This window comes from Octodon degus, unplaced genomic scaffold (genome assembly GCF_000260255.1).
Source record: "Octodon degus isolate 3935 unplaced genomic scaffold, OctDeg1.0 scaffold00039, whole genome shotgun sequence".
In the NCBI taxonomy this organism is placed as follows: Eukaryota; Metazoa; Chordata; class Mammalia; order Rodentia; family Octodontidae; genus Octodon; species Octodon degus.
The window spans coordinates 12,840,312-12,863,164 of NW_004524615.1; the positions used below are offsets into that span (position 1 = coordinate 12,840,312).

A 22,853-nucleotide genomic window follows, 5' to 3' on the forward strand; every position below is an offset into this window, starting at 1 on the left:
GCTTAGCACAGCTAGGACCTTGTTATACTTGGAGCAAAAAATAATTCTCCTTCTTGACCTGCATTTAAATGAACTATTTAAGGATTTCACAAATATCCCACTAGATTACTAATGCTAAGAGAAAGCACTATGATTTACTTACTTGCATCCCTTAACGCTTACTGCAGATTTCTACATAGAATCCACATTCAGTGTTAGATTAAAAAAAAAAAAAATTAAAGCACAATTTTACAAAAGAACTGTTTTTGGCCTATTCTAAACTCAAAAACAGTTGATTAAACTGCTGTGCTTTCTTTTCTTGAAAGTACAAGTTAAGACATTCTTGGGCTTACAACGTTCCAATGGCTCCTCGCCTCGTAAGGAAGGCCACTGCCGTCACAAGACTACAAGGTACATTTCCCCACCCCTACACTAGTCAACTACTCAAAGCAGCCCTCGCTGGCCACCCTACGTGTGTGTGCAGGCACATGAGCACGCGTGCGTGCGCACACACTGACAGAGGCACATAGACAGCCACGCTGTACTCCGTTTCCTGTCCTGGCCCTCCTTCCCCAGTGCACCTACAATCTCCTTCCATGTCCTGTGTGACCCACTCGTGTGTCACCGCCCTCCCCAGTGAGGGCGGATGCTCCACAGCACAGGGATTTTGGACTGCTCTGGTCACTGCTATCTCCTCACTCTACAGCCGAGCTTAACACTACAGAGGCACCCAGGAAATATTTGCAAGACAATTTTCCTTTTAAAACAGTAGAAGACTATAGCAGAATATAACTTTCACTTTTTAAAAAAATGTTCCTTTACTTGCTTTATTATTTTAAATGAGATCAAAACATACAATCTCATACACATACTTAAAATAAGGCTTGGGGATCACCTAGAAGTCACAGAGTCATCCTTTGCTTAGCCAACTGCATCGGGCCCTCTTGCTCAACTTGAACTTCTCTGAGGTTCATTCTATGAAGAAGTTCATAGAAGTCCTTCCGTTTACATTTAGCAAGAAGGTATTACTAGTGATGTTATAATTAAATAACCTGAAGCAGTGTTCTTGTTTGAGGTTACATTTCAACATAAACCAAGAAAAAATATTGACAGGAATTTTAATGACCACAGTTTACATCTTATACACCAATAGGAGAAGTTTAAAAATCCCTTAGAGGTTATTAATCTGTATATTTTTAAATGATGACTAAATACTCAACCACATAGATGCATAATACAAAATCACACATTTTACACCAGAATTATACAGGTTGTTTTGTAGAAAATTTCTGTTGCTATTTCTATACACATAGACTTCACAAAATACCAAAATGTTATTAGTCACTGACCAGTTTTTCTCTTTTCCTTATTTCATGAAAACATCTGTTCTTTACACTGCCAAGAGTAATTCAGTTTGACCTTTTCCTCAGTGTGAGTAGGTAACTTCTGGAAGTCTCATCTTGAGCATATGAGGTTAGAAGTACAAACAGGAAAAAAAAGGCTATAAAGTGTTCCTTCATTCCTGGCATTGCTAATGGTGACTGAGTGCCTGCTACGTGCTCACCGCGGTGGGCAAATGAGACTCTCAGCTAAAAGCACAGACACCCACCTTCCCTCACACACAGAAAAGGACGACTCTGGCTTTATAGCACAGTCACAGCTGAAGAAACCCTGTAAGTGTAATTTTCAACAACAATGAAATGAAGGTCTACAAGCACAGGAAATTCTTTCACATGAAACTTCAATGGCATCTGCAGGATTTACCTCTTTTTGTACACTTGACTACTAAATTACCCAAACCAGGACAGATCAAGTTTGCTAGAACAGATATTTACACTAGTTGAGCCTCTCATATTTTGCATAATAATAACTATTTCCAAAATTAAAAGCCACCAAATCCCACCCTCATGGCCTTTCAACCAATTGCAAAATGTCTCCGCAATGTTAACGCATGTTTTTGTTACTGCCGCTGCCCCGTTTTGTTTTTGTGCCAGGGCCTCACACACGCTATTCAAGCACTCTGCCACTGAGCAACACCAACAGCTTGCACTCACACTTTAAATGAACTGGTCCTACAATGTTATGCCATGTTCCTCCACCAAATCATACAATCTCTGTATTCCCCCAAGGGATTATCTTGGTGACCACTTCAATAACCCCTTTATTGCTTACTCATTAGTTTGAAAATGTTCTTTCACAAATCTTCAGCATTTCAGTGCTTAGAAGAACTTAATGACGTCACCAACAGGCTAAAGCCATGTGAACATTTTTACAGAACCCAGGAGTAAAAAGGGCTCTGGAGCCATACAGCTTTTTTTTTTTTTGGGTGGAGCCAGGGATTGAACTCACGCCCTTGTGCTTGCTAGGCAATCACTTATTCTACTGAGCCATCTCCCTGGCCCCTTGCCATATAGCTTTGATTGTACAAATTCCTACCAAATGATTCAATTCCCTAGTGTCATTCAACATCATCATCTATTTTACCCAAGCATCTAAATAAGAAATAGAATGCTCCATTAAAAAGATAACTCCAACTTTTGGGAATGACTTCTGCCTTCTGATCTGAAAATGATCCCCAGTAATTTTCTTACTGGCCCTCCTTCTACTCTCCAGAGTTGGGAACAGAGAAAGAAGCAATCCAAATCTTTGGTGAGTTCCCAAATGCATGGGGATAATGATCCAATTGCCACAGTGCCTAATGGTCTCAGCTTACCCTACCATTTCTCCTAAGAGCCACGACCAAGGGCCCTCACTGCCCGGTCGCCAGCACCAACTGTGAGTGGCCACATCAGTCCTCAGTGGGGGTAAGCAGCACCTCCAGTCTGGCACACAGCATTGCTAGTAACTAAGCCTACAAAAAAAATTGCATTTGACAACCAGGTAACACTGCTGATTTAAACTGAATCACCTATACAAGGTGAGTGGAGTGAGGTGGGCAGTAGCAATTTCTTCCTCTGCCTAATCCCAAAAGCTGGGCCCTATTCCTAAGTGTCCCCCTTCAACTCTCCCCACCACTTACACTTCCTGGCAGCCAGTGAGTGGGCCAGGTGGCCTCTAGCAGGTCTCTACACTGCCAGAGTGTCATCTCCACTCACCACAGAAACCTGCTCTTTGTCATGAGCCGACGATAAGATGCACACTCGCTAACTGTTCCTGATACCAAGTTTCCAAGTAGATAACATCGTCAAACTTAACATTTTTTTCTCAAAGCATTAAAAAAAAAAAAACCTACACATTTACACAGAATGTCAATATAAAATCATTAGACACTATGCTATGATTTCTTTCTTCCTTAAAGCTTTTTTGCTTTAAAGATTGTTTGATACTACTTAAATCCACGCAAAATTTTATAAAGTTCCATACACACTAACAGTTCATAAATTCCAAGGGACTTTTGGATAGTTTTTTTTTTTTTAAATCAGTATGAGAAAAATTTCACTTCCCATTTTATTTTTAAAGTACACACGCATACGTGAGGCTAACCAATCAGTACTACAGCCAGACACAGGGTGACAGAAGAAAAGGCGACACCATAAAAGGGCGTCTGCAGTGACTCTTAAAGCAACATGCCAAGCTCAACTGACTCCAGTCTGTGGAAATACTAACTGCTGCTCACCGAGACGGACAAGCTGCTGCTGTGTAAGTACCACGATCTGTGCTTTGACGACAGATTCGGGGAAAACTTTAAGGATCACTTATAAATATTTCTAAGAAACATTATATGATCATTGCAGTGAAGACTCTCTGCTTGCTGGCAGTACTGATTTGCTATAATGAAGCAGGGTGAAAGCAAGGAACGGGTGATGCCAAAATACTGCCAAAAACCAGGGCTCACATTGTGTGCTTTGGTGTGGATGCACAATGACAAAAAACCCACTCAAGTATAAACTAGTATGTACAGCTAAGATTTCAGGGTACTCTAATGTGAAGAAACAGAAATGAGGTTATTTAAAATGAAGTGTTCTGCATCTGAATGTGTTTTACATATGATAGAAAGCACACTTTAAAATAAAAGTTATTACATTTTACTATGAAACATACCTTTATGTATCTGTATACGTAAGTCTTTTCTGGTATTTTGTTTTTTGGTGCCGGGGATTGAATTCAGGACCCTGCGTTTGCCAGGCAAGTGCTTATGCTGCTGAGCTATCTCCCTGGCCCTCTTTTCTGTATTTAAGATTATTTTTCAGGACAGAATTTCATGAATGGAATTCCTGGAGCAAAGGGTATATTTTAGAAAGCTCTGGACATAAGGCAGTGTGTATATATATATATATATTTGTTGCTGTTGCTTACTAAAACATTTTACCAATTTACCCTTCTACCAGCAAAGAGTCTGAGCTTCATTGCCTCTCAAATAATTTAATTCTAAAGATAAACTATTAATTAGATAAAAAGAGAGCCCTGTTGTTTAGTTTTTATCTATTCATACTTTTTCTACAACTTCTTGCCTCAAAAAAAAATCACCAAACCATGAATGCTATGTTGTGATTTGCCAGGGTTTAATCTGGGTCGAGCATGGGAGTGACAGACTCTTGGTGAAACTATTGCCGTTAGGAGACTTCCTCTAATGATGGGTGCTGGTTTTTGCTACTGTTGTTGTTTTTGGTAAGGTCTTCACTGTTTGCTGTCACTCTGAATGCAGTACGACGTTTAGGAGCTGGGGCTCTAGCATCGGGCTCTGACCGGCTCAGTTACTGCCCAGCTGAGCGCCTCACGCCAGCTGCATGACAGCTCTGCCTTTGATTGCTTCTTTCGGAACATGAAGAATATTTCTGTCAAGTCCTTCTAACAATGACTTTCCTAGTAAATATGAACGTTCTGTCTAAAATTTTTCTCCCTGCCACTGTCTATTAAACTACCAAAGGATGAATCCAACAGGCAAAGTTTCCCTGCCCTAACATTTCTGTGAAAATTCTTTGATTCAAATTTATCAGGTCTTTATTTTATGGAATAGTCTACGTAAAGACTCTGAGTCTATGTGCACTTATAAACATCCGCCTGTGCTTTCTGGTATTTCATGGCATGTTTTGTCTCTAGGGTTAATCATACTTATGAGGACAGGTGTAGTGGTAGATGCTGTAATCCCAGCACTCAGGAGCTAAGGCAGGAGGACTGCTATGAGTTCAAGGCCAGCCTGGGCTACATAGTGAGACCCTGTCTCTAAATAAATAAATAAATGTACTGTTGAACCTAAAACTGCAAGACCTGTGGCTCCACAAAGCAATCTCACGCCCATTCCCTCACGTGATGTGGGTGACTGCTGAGAGTTCCTTTTACACACTACTTTTGGCGGGCTTCCTAGTTTATTAGCACGATGGCCAGTCATTCAGTAGCATAAATACTCAGGCCACTCTATGACTCTCACATGTGTACTAAACTGTAGGCGTTTACTAGATGTCTACTGCAGTAAGTATGCAGGATAAAAATGTATGAAACCAAGTCATCCTTTGGTCGCTCCCACCTAAGAGAGCCCACCATCTAACAGAGGAGCTCACCAGGGAGCCCATCGCCGCCCTGTTCAAGGCCCCCTGAAGTTGGTAAATGGTCCTGGCGGGCACAGGCACTGAGGATGTGAGGAATCCCGCAGTATATCAGCTTCCTAAAAAGTCCACCCACAATGAGACAGGTGTGTGAAAGCCTCCACAGACTCTGTAGGTCAAAGATCCTTGTGGTATTTTGGAAGTGCAAAGAGAAAAAAAAAAAAAAAAAAAAAAATCTTGTTAAATATCTGCAAATACCTAAAAAACTATAAAAGTAAAATAGTACAAAAGTACTCAATAGTACTTCAAGTACTCACCATCTCTTGATTGAAAATTCAGTCTAAATTGTTTTGTTATTACAATACCAATACAAAGAACAAAGTCTAAAGAAAATTTAAAAACCCTTTTCTTTTTCTAAATGTGCTATAAACTTCACTTTGATCCACATATCTCCCTCCCCTCCAAGCCCACCTCTCTTTGTTCAGACAGGAATGAGTTGGTATGTGTTAAAATTCTGCAATTCCTTCTCATTTTTTTCCACCCATATCAAAATCATGCTGGAAAACAGAAACTAGGGGCAAAATATATTGTACTAAATGTGATTTTTGGAGCCAAATGGCCTGGGTCTAAACCCTGACACTGAACAGCTGTGTCGTTAGTGTTCTATGCCTTGGTTGCACCACCTATAAATGCAATGGTGGAGTCTGAGGCTTCAGTGTGGACCTCCATGTGTAGCAGCCAGGGCAGGGCCCGTAACAGGGCCCTGCATGAACAGCAGGGGTGGTTACTCTTCCTCAAGGACTGGCATCTAGTAGAGCTGGGATTTGGTGGTTTAGCTGGTGGTATATCCTGAATGCCTGTCATCGGGTGGCTGCAGAGATAAGAGAACAAGGCACAGTCCCCTTGTAGGCTCACAGGAGAAAGGCTGAACCACACGCTCACTAGCAGACAGCACAGTGCCCCAGCAAAGACCCTTGCCGGCTCTCCTAGGGCTGTGCAGGGGAGGGAGGAAGTCAAGGAAGCATCTAGGAATCGCTGGTCTCTAAGGACATCTAGAGGAAAGAAGGAACAAGGGATACAGACGAGAGTGTGAATAGGTACAGACACGCTAGGTTTAAAGCCTCAGAAGCTGGAGGATTGAATAATCAGTGAAAGGTGAAAGAAAACGGCTGAAAAATGTAAAACCCCAAATGTGCCAAGAGGGTGTTTAACCAAACTCCCCACTTCCAGGCACGTTCTGCAGTCTCCCTTTTCTGATGGGTAGTTTAATGGGCTGAAATGGTCTTCACTGAGTACTCACTGGGGTCAGTCACCGTCCAAGACACTGAGAGGAAACCACAGGCTGGTAGCCACGTCTCGTCTGTCTTGAACAAAGTGCCCTGCCTTGAGTCTTATGCTGCCAGTGACCTTTTGCAGACTCCCTGAAAGGCAGTCTGAAGCAGACTACCCCAGGGTCAGCAGCAGCATCACCATCAATGCACAGAGATTACTGAACCAGGCTCCTGGGCCATGTGTGAGTACAGTGGCCAACTAGCAGCACATTGGAGGGGACAATCTGACTTTGGCTATGAAGAGACGGGAGGCAGGGGCTGCCTCAGTTTCCTCTTCCACAGCCAGGAAATGGCGTCCTCTACCTACCCTGTCACTCACAGGCCTGTGGCACACACAGCAGTTCAAGGGATGCTTGTTCAGGCAACTAGCAGAAAAATGAAGACAATCACCCACCAAGTGCTGGGCGTGTGTATGACACTGGCCACACACACACACACACTCCTGTGTCCTTGTTTGAGCAAGAACAAGGAGGCTGTGGCAAATACTTGACAAACACTTGTAAAACGAGGTGACCAAAGGAAGTCATGAATAGCTTCTTATCACCTGCAGCATGTGGTTCTCAAGGGACCCCAGAGAGCTTCCCTCCTGCCCTGGTTAGGGCTGCACTAGTCTGTACTGCCTCAGTTCCTAGTTACTTCAAATAACCTAAGGTTGATTATACTTCTCCTCATTTTAGGAATTTCCTCTCAATATTAGCCTTTCTCAAGAAAATAGCCCAAGAACAGTGTATCAAGAGGAATCAGAGGCCAAGTGTGGTGGTGCACGGCTGTAATCCCTGTACTTGAGACACTGAGGCAGGAGGACTGCTGTGAGTTCAAGGCCATCCTGGGCTACAAAGTCAGGTTTCATGCCAGCCTAAACTGCATAGTGAAACTCTGTCTTCAAAAAACAAAAAAAGAGGAATTGGAGAAAGTGGCTCAAATAGCATTCACTATTTAACACTGAAACTCTGTCATCGGCACATCCATATTTTAGGAACTAGCTGCTTTTGAAAGTGTGTTCCCAGCACTTTGGTTCATGTTAGAATGTAGCCACTCTGGGTCAGGTCCCCTCTCTGAGAGAAGTGGGCTGTGACCGGACCTGACTTGCCAAGGAAGTCACCGCTGATCAGTGACCATCTCACTTGAGCTACTCCTTACAAAAACCTTACAAAATTCTTGGTACTTTTAGCCTATTTTGTTTCTTTTTAAAATGTCTGAACTGGGGATGGAACCCAGGGTCCTTGCACTTTTTGTTTTTTTATTTGAGACAGAGTCTCACTAACTCACGAAGTTGCCCAGGCTGGTCTTGAATTTTCAGTGTTCCTGTTTCAGCTCCCTGAGTGCTGGGATTATAGGCATGTGACATCTTGCTTGGTTTAGCCTCTAGCATTTAAGGTGCCAATGATTATTAAGATAAAACTTAAGAGAGTAACAGTAATATTTTAGGAATCTTTGAGCAAAAACCCAAAGCTATTATCCTGCATGAAGTAAATATTTCAATATGATGAAATTTTTTTTACTGTTTTTATCATGAATAAAACCTAGTAAAGCACTTTAGTTATCCAAGTAGGTACATTAAGACAGTAGTAGGCATATGTTTCCTTTGAAAAATCACAAATGCCTTCAACTTTGCACCCAGGTATAAATTTCCAGAGAACAAACCAGGTTAGGACTTAGACACCTTTCTTAAAGTACTAGTAAATGAGATTTTGGGGTCTTCTTCTTTTTTCCCTTTTGTGGCAAAAAAAAAAAAAAAAAAAAAAAAAAAAAAAATATCAAAAAACAGCACAAAACTAGCTCATGTCAACATGTCCGGTTATGCAAAAAAGAGACGATAATATCTCAAGAAATGTTAGTGACTCTATTAGCTATGAAGTAACTTCTCCAGAAAAGCGTGCACAGGTCCACTTCTAAAAATGTAAGTAGAAAGACTTTGAAAGGTATTTTTCTGAGAAAGGGATTGACTGCTTTACATGTCAGAATAACAGGAAAGTTAAAAGAATTCAATATTCCATTTCAGAGACAAAACCGGGATTCTTTCCTCTGCTTATCAACAGAGTAACAGAATGACACAGGTGGCTTCCAGGCTGTTTTGGGGAGAAATAGGAGTTCCGGAGGCCATGCAGGCCCTGCTCCTCAGCCACCAGTCTGCATCAGCCCCTTTCCTGTAGCTTGGATACTATCTGTGTGGCAAGGAAGAGCCTCAGGATTCCTGCCCCTCAGGGTGTGGCATTCCAAGGACAGCTGGGGGTCCAATACATCTTTTTTGAGTTTTTGTTGTTGTCCGTTTGTGTTTGTATTTCGTGCTGGCTCTCACTATGCAGCTTGGACTTGTAGTGATCCTTCTGCTTTCAAGCCTCCAGGCACTGGGATTACAGGCATGCGCCACCACGCCCAGATTCGGGCTGGCTCACCACACCAGGGGTGGGGCCAGCACGGCATGTGGTGCCAGGGATGGAACCCCGGACCCTGCGCTTGCCTAAGCAGGCGCTTAGTCCACTGAGCTATCTCGCTGGTCCAGATGTCAGTGTTCTAAGAGAAAAAAAAATTCAGCACATTTTTGTGGGATTTTCCCCAGGTAGTGCCATGACAAGTTACGGTACTTTCAAACTTAACTCATGTACATATCTGCATCTGAAATAACATCTCCACACCTGCTGCCTAACAAGAAAATGAATGCTACTTAAAATATATTTAAGAGAGGACATAAAGCCAAACTTCGAAAATGATAAAAAGGGAAATTAACAATCCAAAACTTGCTAGAAGCACACTGGTATGCAGAGCAAGAACAGGATAGTAGCGTGAACAAGAAGGAACACAGCAAAGAAGGGAAATCATTTACAAGTCAGTTCATTTGCACACTGACAAAGTGAGTCTTATACTGCATACCCGTGAAAGTTCGCAACACGAATGTTTGTAAGTCGGGGACCTAAGGACTGAGCTAGCTCCTCCCACACTGCTAATCATTTCATTCATCCTTCAGTCCTGGCCCCTCTCAGACAACAGGGTCATTTCTGTGCTCCTAGGACATAGCACAGGATGTCCTAAAAGCACTGCTCAAGTTTCAGGAAAACAGTCCCTAAACTGACTAAAGGAAAGCATAAAGTAGCATCTCCAAGGGAAGATTATAATAGATTGGAATATGTTGATAGAACAGGTGACAGGTAAGGGCACAAAAGGATTTTTCCCTCAACCTGAGAATAATACTGACGAAAACTGTAGGACTGTATTAATAACACAGGAAATAAGAACTAAGTGGCCCCTGTGGGATCAATTCTGGGGGAGACGGCACTGCTAAATCTCCACAAAACACTTCTTTCAGCACCTCCTCCAGTCATCTATACCTAAGACCCTTTGTGATGGATCCCACTTCCTGTCTGCATCCTGTGAGTGCTTCCTCAGCTGCCTTCGGCGCAGCAGTGTTCAGTGAAAGGCCCTGGACAGGATTCCCTGGGGAATGTGCTTCCCAGAGTGGTCCCTTTCCCTAGTGTCATGGCTTGTGCCTAGATGTCCCCCCAAGGCCTCATGGGGCTGTAAGTGGGGCTTTTTCAGAAGTGGCTGTACTAGAATGTGTGACTGATTCATGGTGCAGTGCTAGGATTACAGGTGGGTTACTACATCAGTTCACTGATTGGACCGGCACTGCCCTAGTCCCGATAGACTGGATACAATATAAGGGACAGGAAGAAGCTTGTCTGCAGCTAGCTGCTTTGCAACCTTCTGCCCACCATGAACTGCTCCCATCTGCCAAGCCACCTCGGGGCCAGCCCATGATGGGCTGAAACCTCTACACACTGTGAGCTAAAAAAACCTCTCCTCCCCTAACCTTGGGCATTGGGTATTTTGTCTTAGCAACAAGAAAACTAAGACTCCTGGGAAGAGTAGCCACATTGTGACCAAGCTGTCTGCAAACTCTCAGTTCTTCATTGGCTTCCTGAGGCAGCTTCTCCTGCAGAGGCCTGGACAGGCATCACAGAAAACGACTCAGCATGGAAGGACCCCAGGCTCCTCACTTGGAAAGCACAAGCCATCCTGAGCAGGTTGCTGAGTGTTTTTACAGGACATGACTTATAGGGCTCCTAGGAGGCTGATGCATACATGTGAAAAAAGAGCATTAGAGGGAAGCTCTGAAACATACGTCAGATGACCAGGTTTTTGTAAAAAGAACTAAATAAAAATATTTTTATCTTAGATTAAAAATTTAATTACCTACTTATCCATTTCAGTTCATTCATGTTCAGCATTAAAATTTAGACTGTATGGATAAAGCCCTCAAGGTACCTGTACAACACTGTGCAGGGTTGACATGAGACACCCTTCTCCGCATATGATGTGTATTTGCTGTCACCAGGAAAAGCAGCAAGTTACTGCACAATCCCAGCACTCTGGGAGGCGGAGGCAGGAGCGCTGCAAGTTTGTGGCCATCTTGGGCACTTTGGCAAGATCCTATCTCAATTGAAAAAAACAAAAACAAGGCTGGGATGCAGCTCAGTGTGAAGACCCTGTGTTTAATTCCCAGTACAACCATCTAAAAAAAAAAAAAAAAGCAGTGTTACATGTTTGCTGTCCTTAACATAACTCCCTGTCAAGAAGCAGGCTCCTCTACTGCCACTTTCAGGGGCTGCATAATGCATATCCCATTGTATGATATTGTCCTAATGAAAAGCATCTGGATAGTTTGCAAACTCATTTTTGTAATGAACACTGTCAAGTATCACTGAACTTTCACTGTTCTGAAACCCTTGCCATTTCCCGCTCTACCAATGCTCCAGCTCACTCCAGGAAGCATTAGGTGTCACTTACAAGCTGTCACAGTGGCACCTCCTCCTCCTCAGAGTCTCACGTGCGTGTGCCTTTCCCAATAGCTGCAATCAGAATCACCATACAGAGGACTCTCCAACTGCACACTCAAGTTGTGTGTGTGTGTGTGTGTGTTTTAAAGAGTAATTTCCTATGAATCTGCTTTTCTAAGTTGAGTTTTTAAGAAAAATCCATTTTCTCAGATATTAGAAAATTAAAAGAAGTTCTTGACGCCAGATGCTCAGTGGCATCCTTGCCTGGAATCTTTACTTCTCCCTTGGGCCCAGTCTTAGTGACTAAACAGCTGCTTCTCACAGGAAGCGTTCTACAAATAAACAGTTTTCCCCCCACTTTTATTCCACAATGCCATTCCCATGACTTGTATTTAAGGACCACTTCATTTTTTTCTGCACAAAATATAAAATCCATATTTATAATTTGTTGTTTTGCATTTCACTAACTTCAGCAACTGTCTTCATTATTTTCTTTGGATAAACTCCGCTCTTTTTCAGCTTCTTGAGCTATATATTTAATCTACCCAGTCTCAATCTTAATAAATGCACTCGAGACATTGTGTTCTCCTGGATTAATTCCTTAGCTGCAGTGCACAATTTGAGCAAGAATTATTTTTGTCATTCAGTTCTAAGCATTTCAGAGGCTTCTTCCCTAACCCCAAAATTCCTTGGGAATATACGTTTTAGTTTCAAAGTTATCTTTTACATTTTATTGTTGTTTTCTAATTTAATTGCACTGCAGTCAGGCAATATGGTCTGTTCAATAATTTTCTGAAGGTTTCAAGACACCTCTGATGCTCTAGAGCCTGGTCGAGTTTCAGATGTGTCCACGTGCCTTTGGCACAAATCCTATTAGCTTTCCCATCATGTTGGGTAAATCTTCAAAGTCTTGAGTCTCTTTTCTAGCATATGCTAACAGGAATCCAGAAGGTCTTCCATTATAACTGTGCATCTGCCAATTTCTTCTTTCAATTCTGTCAAATTTTCCTGGTACATGAATATTTCATAATTGTGTTTTCTGTTCTTAACTCTTACAGTGATCTTTATTCTCAATGATATTCGCCTTGAATTATACTTTTTCTGATATTAAGATCACTACTCCAGATTTGCACTGGTTAGGATTTGACTGGTTCGTGTTTTCCCATGCTTTTATTTCTAACCTTTTGAATCACTTTAAATTATATTCTCTTCTAGGCAGCAGACAGTTGTATTTCCAAATGGACAGTCTCTATCTTTTATCAGACAAGTTTAAATTAACGTAAATCTGTTGGGATTCCTACCATCTTATTCTGTGTTTTCTACTAAACATCCTCCCCCACCCCCATACCAGTTTCCATTCTGGTTTGATCTTGAATAAGAAACTGCTCTGTTTCCACGTCTGTCCTCTTCCCTGTAGATCAAGCTCACTTTCTGTACGGGTCTGCCCACCTACACTGGATGCAGTCCACACCTGCACCTTCGGAGTATCCTGACAGCCCTGTGAGTCCTCCTAAGTGCCTACTGTGTAGCAGCAGCATCACTAAGTACATTAGAAATTTCTCTTAATTTTGGTGACTTCCATGTAAGATTTTACAAAGTCCCACAAATGAAATAATTTTTCTTCTAAAAATAATCACGCAGGGTTTATTGCTCTGCTCTTCCTACTTTCATCAAAGTTTACTCTATGTTGCTCTTTACTGTCTAAATTTTTAGTTTCTGGAAATTTCTATCAACATTAGCTGTAAGAATTGGCAATAATCCAAAATTACACCAAGGGAGAACAGCATTATTAGCCATTAACACATTGAAATACTATCAAAGGTAGAATTGTATCACGTCTGTATAAAATCTAGACATACAAACACAAAGAGTACCATGACATAAGGCTATCCAGCAGATCAAGCAGAATGAAAAACCCCCAAGTGATGCTTGCCTCCACGTGCAATGTGCACTCACACGTCCACTCGTGAGCTCATCTAGCTCACAATTACTTTAAAAGTTTTCCTGTTTAGTAACTTAAGTGTTTTCCTCTCTTATTTCTATTTTTTTTTGACGTTTTGGTTGTGGTTGTCACAGTCTTCTTCTTTTTCTAAAAAGAAAACCTAACTTTCAGTTCCTAACAAGGCCTAAGTTCATTTCTCATACTTTTTAGGTTAACACAAATCTGATCACTGTGGTAAGCTCATATTTCACTACATAAATGTGTGACTGATTTCATTTCCTGGTAGTGATAACACATTTGGGAAAAAAAAAAAGTCCAACTGAAATTCAATTTAAGAGCAAAGCCTAACACCTATCTAAAATATGGGGTCCTCTAACCTGATTTTCTTTATAACCAGACAGTGGTTTAGAAAAAGGAAGGGGAATTTCGATCTAAAAAGCTGGTACATTCCCTCTTGTCACAAAAATGTATTTGCCTTATTTAGAAGGCTATACTTCCTTTATCAGAGCTTTACTAAAGCTACTAATTATGACAAATAAATTTTATTCCTTCTTCTTCATATTATCATATATAACCACATTACATATCAAAGATTTCTTTAGAATATGTAAATATTGAAAATTTAAGAACTAGATAAACATCATATTTCTCCCTACTGTAAAAGAGTGGGCTGGGGAGATAGCTCAGAGGCATAAGCACCTGCCTGGAAAGCACAAGGTCCAAGTTTGATCCCTGGTACTGAAAAAAAAAAAAAAGAAAGAAAGAAAGAAAGAAAGAAAAAAAGAACCTGAAAGAGTAAATAAAAATGGAAAGGTACAACAGATACTGTGAAAGGGAAAGAAACTGCTCAAAGAGAAGGAATAACTGAGATGAGGGAAAGAAGAAAAGAAACAAGGGGGGAAATATGTATGTATATACACAGGGTAGCTGGGATAACTAGTGCTGATTCCCAATGGTCTACTGAAAGGAACAGTTAATGATTATGTTTTTTTTCTTGACCAATTTTGCATGTTTATATCTGGTAATCTGAACAATTAATTTGAAGACAACAATTTGCGATATAGCAACCATTGTTGAATTTCTATCAACTTCTTTGGTGAAATTCTATATCCTTTCTAATGCTTTTTATTATTTTTTATTCTCTTTCTAAAAATTTTTCAAACATGAACTAGATATACAAATGACTGGTTATATAGGTTGGAGTACATTTTTAATTAAACAGGCCCTTCTTGGTTTTTTCCTAGAGACTCCGACCACCACCACTGGATCTCGAAATGGCGAACAATTTCACTGCCCCCTCTCCAACTCCTCAGGGAAATGGCTGCGACCTCTACATGCACCACAGCACCGCCAGGATACTCATGCCTCTGCATTACAGCCTCGTCTTCATCATTGGACTTGTGGGAAACATGCTGGCCTTGGTTGTCATCATTCAAAACAGGAAAAAAATCAACTCTACTACCCTTTATTCAACGAATTTGGTGATTTCTGACATCCTTTTCACCACTGCTTTGCCTACACGGATAGCCTACTATGCCCTGGGCTTTGACTGGAGACTGGGCGACGCCTTGTGCAGGATAACTGCGCTTGTGTTCTACATCAACACATATGCGGGAGTGAACTTCATGACCTGCCTGAGCATCGACCGCTTCTTTGCTGTGGTGCATCCCCTACGCTATAACAAGATGAAAAGAGTCGAATATGCAAAAGGGGTTTGCATATTGGTCTGGCTCCTAGTATTCGCTCAGACACTCCCACTGCTCATTAACCCCATGTCTAAGCAGGAGACGGAAAGGACTACATGCATGGAATATCCAAACTTTGAAAACATAGAGTCACTACCCTGGATTCTGCTCGGTGCGTGTCTCATAGGGTATGTGCTTCCACTCGTCATCATTCTCATTTGCTATTCTCAGATCTGTTGCAAACTCTTTAGAACTGCCAAACAAAACCCTCTAAGTGAGAAATCAGGTGTAAACAAAAAGGCCCTCAACACAATTATTTTCATCATTGTCGTATTTGTTCTCTGCTTCACGCCTTACCATGTTGCAATTATTCAACACATGATTAAGAAGCTTCACTTTCATGATGCCTTAGAATGCAGCCAAAAATACTCATTCCAGCTTGCTCTGCACTTTACAGTATGCCTGATGAACTTCAACTGCTGCATGGACCCTTTTATATATTTCTTTGCATGTAAAGGGTACAAGAGGAAGGTCATGAAGATGTTGAAACGTCAAGTCAGTGTATCGCTTTCCAGTGCGGTGAGGTCAGCCCCCGAAGAAAACTCACGTGAGATGACAGAGTCCCAGATGATGATACATTCCAAGACTTCAAATGGAAAGTAACAAGGACTGTCTGGGACCCAAAGTGAACGGGATGACCAACTCTGCTAGGACTTCTAAGGCAAATGATCACTCAACTTCTGACTGGGATTCCTTTTAGTTCGTTTCACTGGACACTATTTCCTGTGGTGAAAGTGGAAGTAAACTGAGTGATATGTCAGCCTGAGAGAACACAACACAAGTTCTAATTCATAAATAATATATCAACCAGGAAGGCCTTTTTCTTTTCTTTCTTTTTTAGTGGTACTGGTGACTGAACCCAGGGCCTTGCACTGAGCTACATGCCCTCATCCTTTTTTATTTTTATTTTCTCAAATTTTGAGTCAGAGTTTCGCTAAGTCACCTATGTCAGGTGATCCTTCTGCCTTGGCCTCTCTGAGTGCTGGGATTACAGTGCTGTTCTGCCATGTCTAGCTAGGAAGCTGTCTTAATAACTCAACATAAAAGGAAAGGTTTGAGCTAATAAAAACTCAATCATTTCCTGTCAATAGTTTGGCACAGGAGAAAAGACTGGTTAGTGTAAAAATGTTAATACTGTACAGTATTTTTGGTAATGTATTTCTTAAATCTATTATCTTTTGTATTTTAGATTTTACCTCTCAGTAACATTTTGCTTTGTTTTGTTTTGTTCTGAGTCATAACTATTTCACTGAACACTTTTGGAATAAAGAGTAGGATGCCATGAAGTTATGAGTTCGTCTGTCGATGTTCACTACTAGCAAAAGCAGAAGTTATGGGGAATATAATTAGCAAGAAAGATTTTAATAACAATGATGTAAATGTGGGTGGTGTCTGAGGCAATGAAAGCATCAAGTTTGTCCCTCCAAAAAGCCAGCCTAGGATTTAAAGGCCACAGTTCAGGATTTTATGCGGCAGTATCTACTAGGCGAACTCTTCTTGGGAGTGAAGACATGCATGTACACTTAGTTTTCCTCAGGTTGCTAAGCGATCATTTCTTTTCACTCCCAGGTTACTAGTACCTTGTGTCTGTACTTCTGTAGTTTAGATTATGAGAGAGGTCTGGGTGGGGGTAGTGCAGCCACAGGAGATACAGTTGTTACTTGCCTAAGTAAGACAGGAAGTAAAATGCAAAACTATAAATTAAGAGTTTTCAGGACTGTTTCCAATGTGATCAACTTGCGCAAATGAATACCTGAATATGAGTAAGTTCTGTGACCTTTCCGAGTATCGTCCATCTGTCTGCCAACTCAAATTTGTTTAACTCGGCCCCCCAAATTTCCCCAATACAGTATCTCAGTTTGCTATGAAACTAATTTTGATGATGGAAGATGAAGAAATAAAATGCTGAATCATGAGTCATCCCTTAACATTTTGTGGGGCTTTAGACTCTGGAAATACTTAAATTCTTATCTTGTTCATTTTTTACCCTGCAAGGAAATGAATCTTAGTGGATGATGCAATACTTCACTGACTATACTTCAGATACACATTGCATTAAATTTCACAGAGAACCTCCTGCCTTTTGGCCACTAACAAAAACAGACCTGGTCTTTGTAGTATCTTCAGGAATCAGGCGAAACCGGATGGAGGTCAGGATCTGTGCACTATTCCCTTGCTCCACCTATTGGCTGTCCAAGGGAACTGAAGGAAGGGTGGACACTACAGTTTGTGCAAGGTGGCTCTCAGGTGGTCATCTGATTCACCATCTCTAACCAGAAACCATGGTGAGGGACACGAAAGACAAACTAGAAACAAAGGTCCCTTACTTTCAGAGCTTCTTCATAGTAAACAAATTTTATGACTGTCATATATAAGCCAATAAAGTGCCTTAAGGTAAATGATAGGGTGATAATCCTGAGGGTCTTTTAAATAAGAAAGTAAATTCCTGTAGCAGTTTCTACAGGCATCTGTTGCTTGTCCTTTTGCCTGTGAGGTTTACCATCCCTTCGCCCCACTTTACCACAAATCTGTGCGCCATTCATATATGAATGACTCTACCTAAGCATCAACAGCACAGTAACAAAAAGTAAACTCTAAACCTATCTCTGACTATAGCTAATTGTTTTTTTAAAGCCTCTTATCCAGTGAAACTCAGCCATCAGCTAACCTTGCAACCTCACTGCCTACTGGTGACCCTGGGCTTTGCTTTTATTTCTGTCATGTTCCTTTCATCAGCAGGTAAACTTGGGAGTACAAGGGCAGTGCTAAATGACTTTGTACCCTGTGACAGAACAAAGAAGTAATCATGTATAAACACAGTTGGAAAATCACAATCCTGAAAGATTTCCAGCACAAACCTGGTGATATAAAAAGTTAAGTAATACCAGTGAGCTAGAACAACTTATCTGAGAAAACAGACAGATACTAAGGTGGATAACCATATTCTTTCTTTTATAATACCATTTTTATTTCTACAAAGATTATTTAGTTACTTTTAAAGCCTTTTAACTATTCATTTAAATCTAATAAATGGGGCTGCTCCTGGCTGAGGGCCACCCACACCTAAGGCAGGAAGATGGTGGCCGCAAAGAAGATGAAAAAATCTTTAGAGTCAATCAAATCTAGGCTCCAACTTGTTATGAAAAGTAGAAAAGCAGACACTGAAGATGATCAGACAGGGCAAAGCGAAATTGGTCATCCTTGCCAACAACTAAAGGAAAACTCAAATACAGTACTATGCCATGTTGGCCAAAACTGGTATCCACCACCACAGTTGGCAATAATATTGAACTGGGTAAAGCATGTGGAAAATACTAGAATATGCACATTGGCAATCATTGACCATATCATTAGAAGCATGTCAGAATAGACTGGTGAAAAATAAACCAAGCAGAAATTTTCATTAATAAAACCTGCCAGAGCTTAAAAAACAATAATAAAAACTTAAAAGATGTGAAAAAAATAAAATAAAATAAAATAATAAAAAACAATAATAAATCCACTAAATGCATTGACTATTCAGTGATAGTATGGAATAGTAAATGTCAAATGTTAGAAACGGTATCAGGTACATTTGAAGAGGTTAAAAACTTACAGAATAGTCCACCCATTGTATAATGTCATCATTGTCACAGCTCCATGAACAGAATGAGCAGATAGGACCACCCACACTGAGTCCACAAAAGGCAGCTGGTCAACTAGAGGCAGAACCAGCAAAGTAGTCCTAACTCTGTACCCTTGCCATAAAGAAGCCCATGAAAGGGTGTGAAAAGGCTGAACAGTGTCATTTTACAACAGCTGACTACACAATCTTTAAATAAGACCAAAAAATAACAAAATAAATAAGACCAATAAATCAACAATTGACAGATTATAATCTGGGCCCCAGGAAGACGAAGACCTCGCCTGTCTCATACACAGAACGTGGCCCAGCGCCTGGCCCCTAGAAAGGTCTCAAATAGTCATTTAACTCAATAGCACATTTCTGAACAACTCCTAGCAATATTCTAAAGTCTTGCTGAAATACCTGTGAAGTTGTTATTTCTCAATGAAATGAAAAGAAATGCCACAAATACTAGAGCTCTTGTATATCTGAAGACAGTTATACAAAAATGTGCCCTAGAAGACCCTAAAATTTAAACTAGATACATTAAGAATGGAGCTGATTAATCAACAAATCATTGCTTCTTGGCCTTTTGGCTAAGATCAAGTGTAATCAATAAGTCAATGACAAAACTAGATACAGAAATTTTGACTTGGAAATAATTTCATATTTCAAGATGCTCCTGACATCCAGTAAAAGGTAGCACGCAAATGTGAAAGGAGCAGCACTGCTCTAATTGGCCCTCACAACGTCTATTTTGGTTCCTTTTTAGCTCACTGCAATTGTTACCCTCTGAAAGCTTAAAAACATTGCTCATTAGCTATCAGATGAAGAATGAGAAACGAGAGGTACATGGGTTAAATTGCTGTGGGTTGAAGCCACTCTCTGAACCCAAGGAAGACTGCAAAGTGCTCACCAGAACCACTGCTGACAGAGGTCTTACCTCACACTTGGGAAGCCTATATAGCTCAGAAGGAAAGCCCGTGTTTCTATGCATGAAAGGTCTTAATAAGTAAGGACGAACGTTACTCATCCTGTCCTACACTCCATATTCCAAACACCGTGCAGGTTTTGTCTTGCTGAGTCACGGCCTAAACAGTTGGATTCTCATGATCCCCACCATACTGATGAGAAAACCAGACACAAAGCCAAAGGGTGCAGGGGAGCTGAGACTGAACCCAGAACCTTCTGGCCTAGACTGCAGCCTGACTCAGAGTTGTCCCCTGCGCCTCCACTCTCCCTGTCCCACATCCAAACCTCAGCTCCCTTCCCCGCAGGGTCCCCGAACTTCTCTGCAAACAAACTCATCATTCTCATTACACCTTCTCCTCCCGTTTACTGGAGTGAGTCAGTGATAAAATCCTGGTGAGGGTCTTCTCCTCTGCCACTTTTTGTTCATCTTTTCTTTGCCCAACATCAATACTCTAGTCTTCCAGCCCTCACATATGTGAACTACTACCATGGCCTCCCCTCTGGGTCTCTCAACTAGAGTCAGACACTTTAGCCTTCCTTTAGGATGCTGTCCAGAAAGCTAGCACTTTAACAGAACAACTATAATACTTGCTAACAATCACACACCAAAATGCTGTAAGCACTTTACACAGGTAAGTTCCTTTAAGCTTCACAATAGTTCTGGGAGGCTCATCACACTCTGGCAATCCGACTCCAGCTCCGGAGTCTTCACTCTCAATCACCATATTTTTCTCTACTGAACAAGTAAAATTATATATTCCCTCCCCCAGCCCAGTTCTGTGTGACTACTTCCAGCCAACAAGTTTGGGGCGGGGCACTTTACTTCCAGGCTAAAGTGGTAGAAAGCAGAGACCTTCCCAAAGGTGGCACCTTTGCCAGGCTGGTCTTTGAACAAGAGCAGAACCACACCAAGGCCCCACCTACTTGTGTTGGCCAAGGAGCACAAACTAGAAACACATGTATGTACTCAGTCACTGGGATCAGGCTACATTTGTGGACACCACATAGGCTAGCTTATTCAGATTAATACAGTGTTTAATCAACTTGGAAACAAAAAACAAAACAAAACAACACCTATGCATGGGTATAAGAAAAGAAAAATGCAGATACCATCCAACTTTCCCAGTGAACAAACTGTCCTCTTACTTCCACTTTCATTGGATGAGTTCATGCTCAAGGAATGGCAAGAGTTCCTTATGGCCTACCACATGAAATCCAAGTTCCTCTTCCACACTTTCCAGTCTTTCAAACCTAGTTTCCTTACACTGCCCAGTTCAGACCTTTCCAATCAGCAGACTGGGTTTGTCTCTCTCCCAAGCACATAGCCCATGTTTGGTTCTCACTGGTTGGATCATTCTGCTTCCTGCACTTGCTGTCCATGCCTCACTCCATCTGCACTCCCCTTTTACTCTTCTCTCATGACGTAAAGCCCCCCATTTTTCCTCCTTCGCCTTACTTGGATTTTACAGTTGTACCACATAGCTTAAACTTGGATAAGTACTATCTCACAGAAAAAGAAGGAAATGCCATGCCAGCCCGAGAGCTGAGGCCTAACCACATTCATTCCACTCTATCCAGCCTGTTAGTCTTTTAGACCTCAGTTTACTTGACAGTGAAGCAAATGTTAAGTAATACGTAGGCTCTGCCAGCCACCATATAGCCTATTCTCTTTCAATTGCATTTTTCTTGTATCCTTTGACTAAAACAAACTCCAATGGGGTAGAGATATTCTTTTACTAAACACATACTGACTACAGGTCATCACATATTAGGTATATGTTTCATGTTATTAAAGCCTAGCAGATATGAAGTTTATATTTCTGCATTCCATAATTTATTAGGAAACAACGGATTATCATAGAACACATGTTAAATTGAAAATGGAACGATATTTCAGGATTTGTTTTTATTTTCTACTGCCAGCAGAAGAGGAGTGCCACAAGGTTTTCCACTTCCTTCCACATAAGGGAAAGTGACACATAACTACTTTTATTTATCTTTGATAACACAGATTCAAACTTTCAGAAATCTCTGCAACGTTGTTTTAAAGAAGAAACGTATAGGTTGGTACAATATGAGAAATATGAAACAATTAGTTTTTGTTTCAACAGTTTATCTTCTTCCAACACTCCGCAGGCTGCTACCACAGTCGGTTGCTTCGCCACAGTGTTAGGTGTCAACTAAGCTGCAGGAAGACAGACACAACCAGGAGCCCCCATAGTGTCTGTCCCACATGGGACCTAGTACAAGTGACCCAAAACAAGAACTCAAAGACTTTTTGATTGGCTTTTCTCCATCTTTTCAGAGCGTGAGAACATTTATTTCTGGTTTCTATATCATGTAAGAATGACTTTTCCCATGCAGGTTTTGAGAAGAAAAGAACGTGTCAGAGTGAAACCACACGGAGGCTGCAAAATCTGTGAATCTTCTTCTAAAAAAAGCAACGTTCTGATGTGCTTCTAGGTGAGGGCAGCAGTTCAGCAATCTCCCCCTTAAGTCCTACAGTGAAACATCTAACTTTTTTTTTAAACATGGTGAAAACATTAGGGTTACTGCCTGTATTAGGGTTTAAAAAGATAAATGCACACTATTTTATCACACAATGGTCTGCCATGTATAATTCAAAACAGCAAGAAAAGCCACTGCCAGGACCATTTCAGGTATGACTGCTTATATTTTTTTCATCAGTGCAGCAAGGGCCAGGAAAAGGTCATCACATTGAATGTTACTGGTTTTGCTTGAACAATAGCTGCGAAGATAGGAAAGCCACACGCCTGATACCCATGTGCTAAGAAATCCAAGCAGTCGTTGGTCCTAATCTTGGCAGTCTCTTCCAGGCTCCATGTAAAGCACTGCTGCATGACTGTCCTGTCCCTGTGCACTCGGGATCCAGAGGCAGGCTTGGGGCTGAGGGGTACAGCAGGCCTGGGCCAGGCAGAGCGCAGAAAGCAGACAGTGAAAGAAAAATGGAGTAAGATGCCTTATTATGGGCGGTCAAATCTGAAGTTTGTATGATGAACCA

General features: G+C 41.3%; 2 protein-coding genes across 2 annotated transcripts in view; one reads left to right on the forward strand and one right to left on the reverse strand.

Annotated features, from left to right (window-relative positions):
• Positions 1 to 22,853, reverse strand: part of Ubac2 (UBA domain containing 2) — a 161,229-nt gene that overhangs the window by 56,923 nt on the left and 81,453 nt on the right. The window lies entirely within an intron of this gene.
• On the forward strand, positions 3,553 to 16,569 carry Gpr183 (G protein-coupled receptor 183). Its single transcript, XM_004631191.2, has 2 exons — positions 3,553 to 3,616; positions 14,755 to 16,569. The coding sequence occupies exon 2, from the start codon at positions 14,785 to 14,787 to the stop codon at positions 15,856 to 15,858; it is 1,074 nt and encodes a 357-aa protein (XP_004631248.1). The 5' UTR covers positions 3,553 to 3,616; positions 14,755 to 14,784; the 3' UTR covers positions 15,859 to 16,569.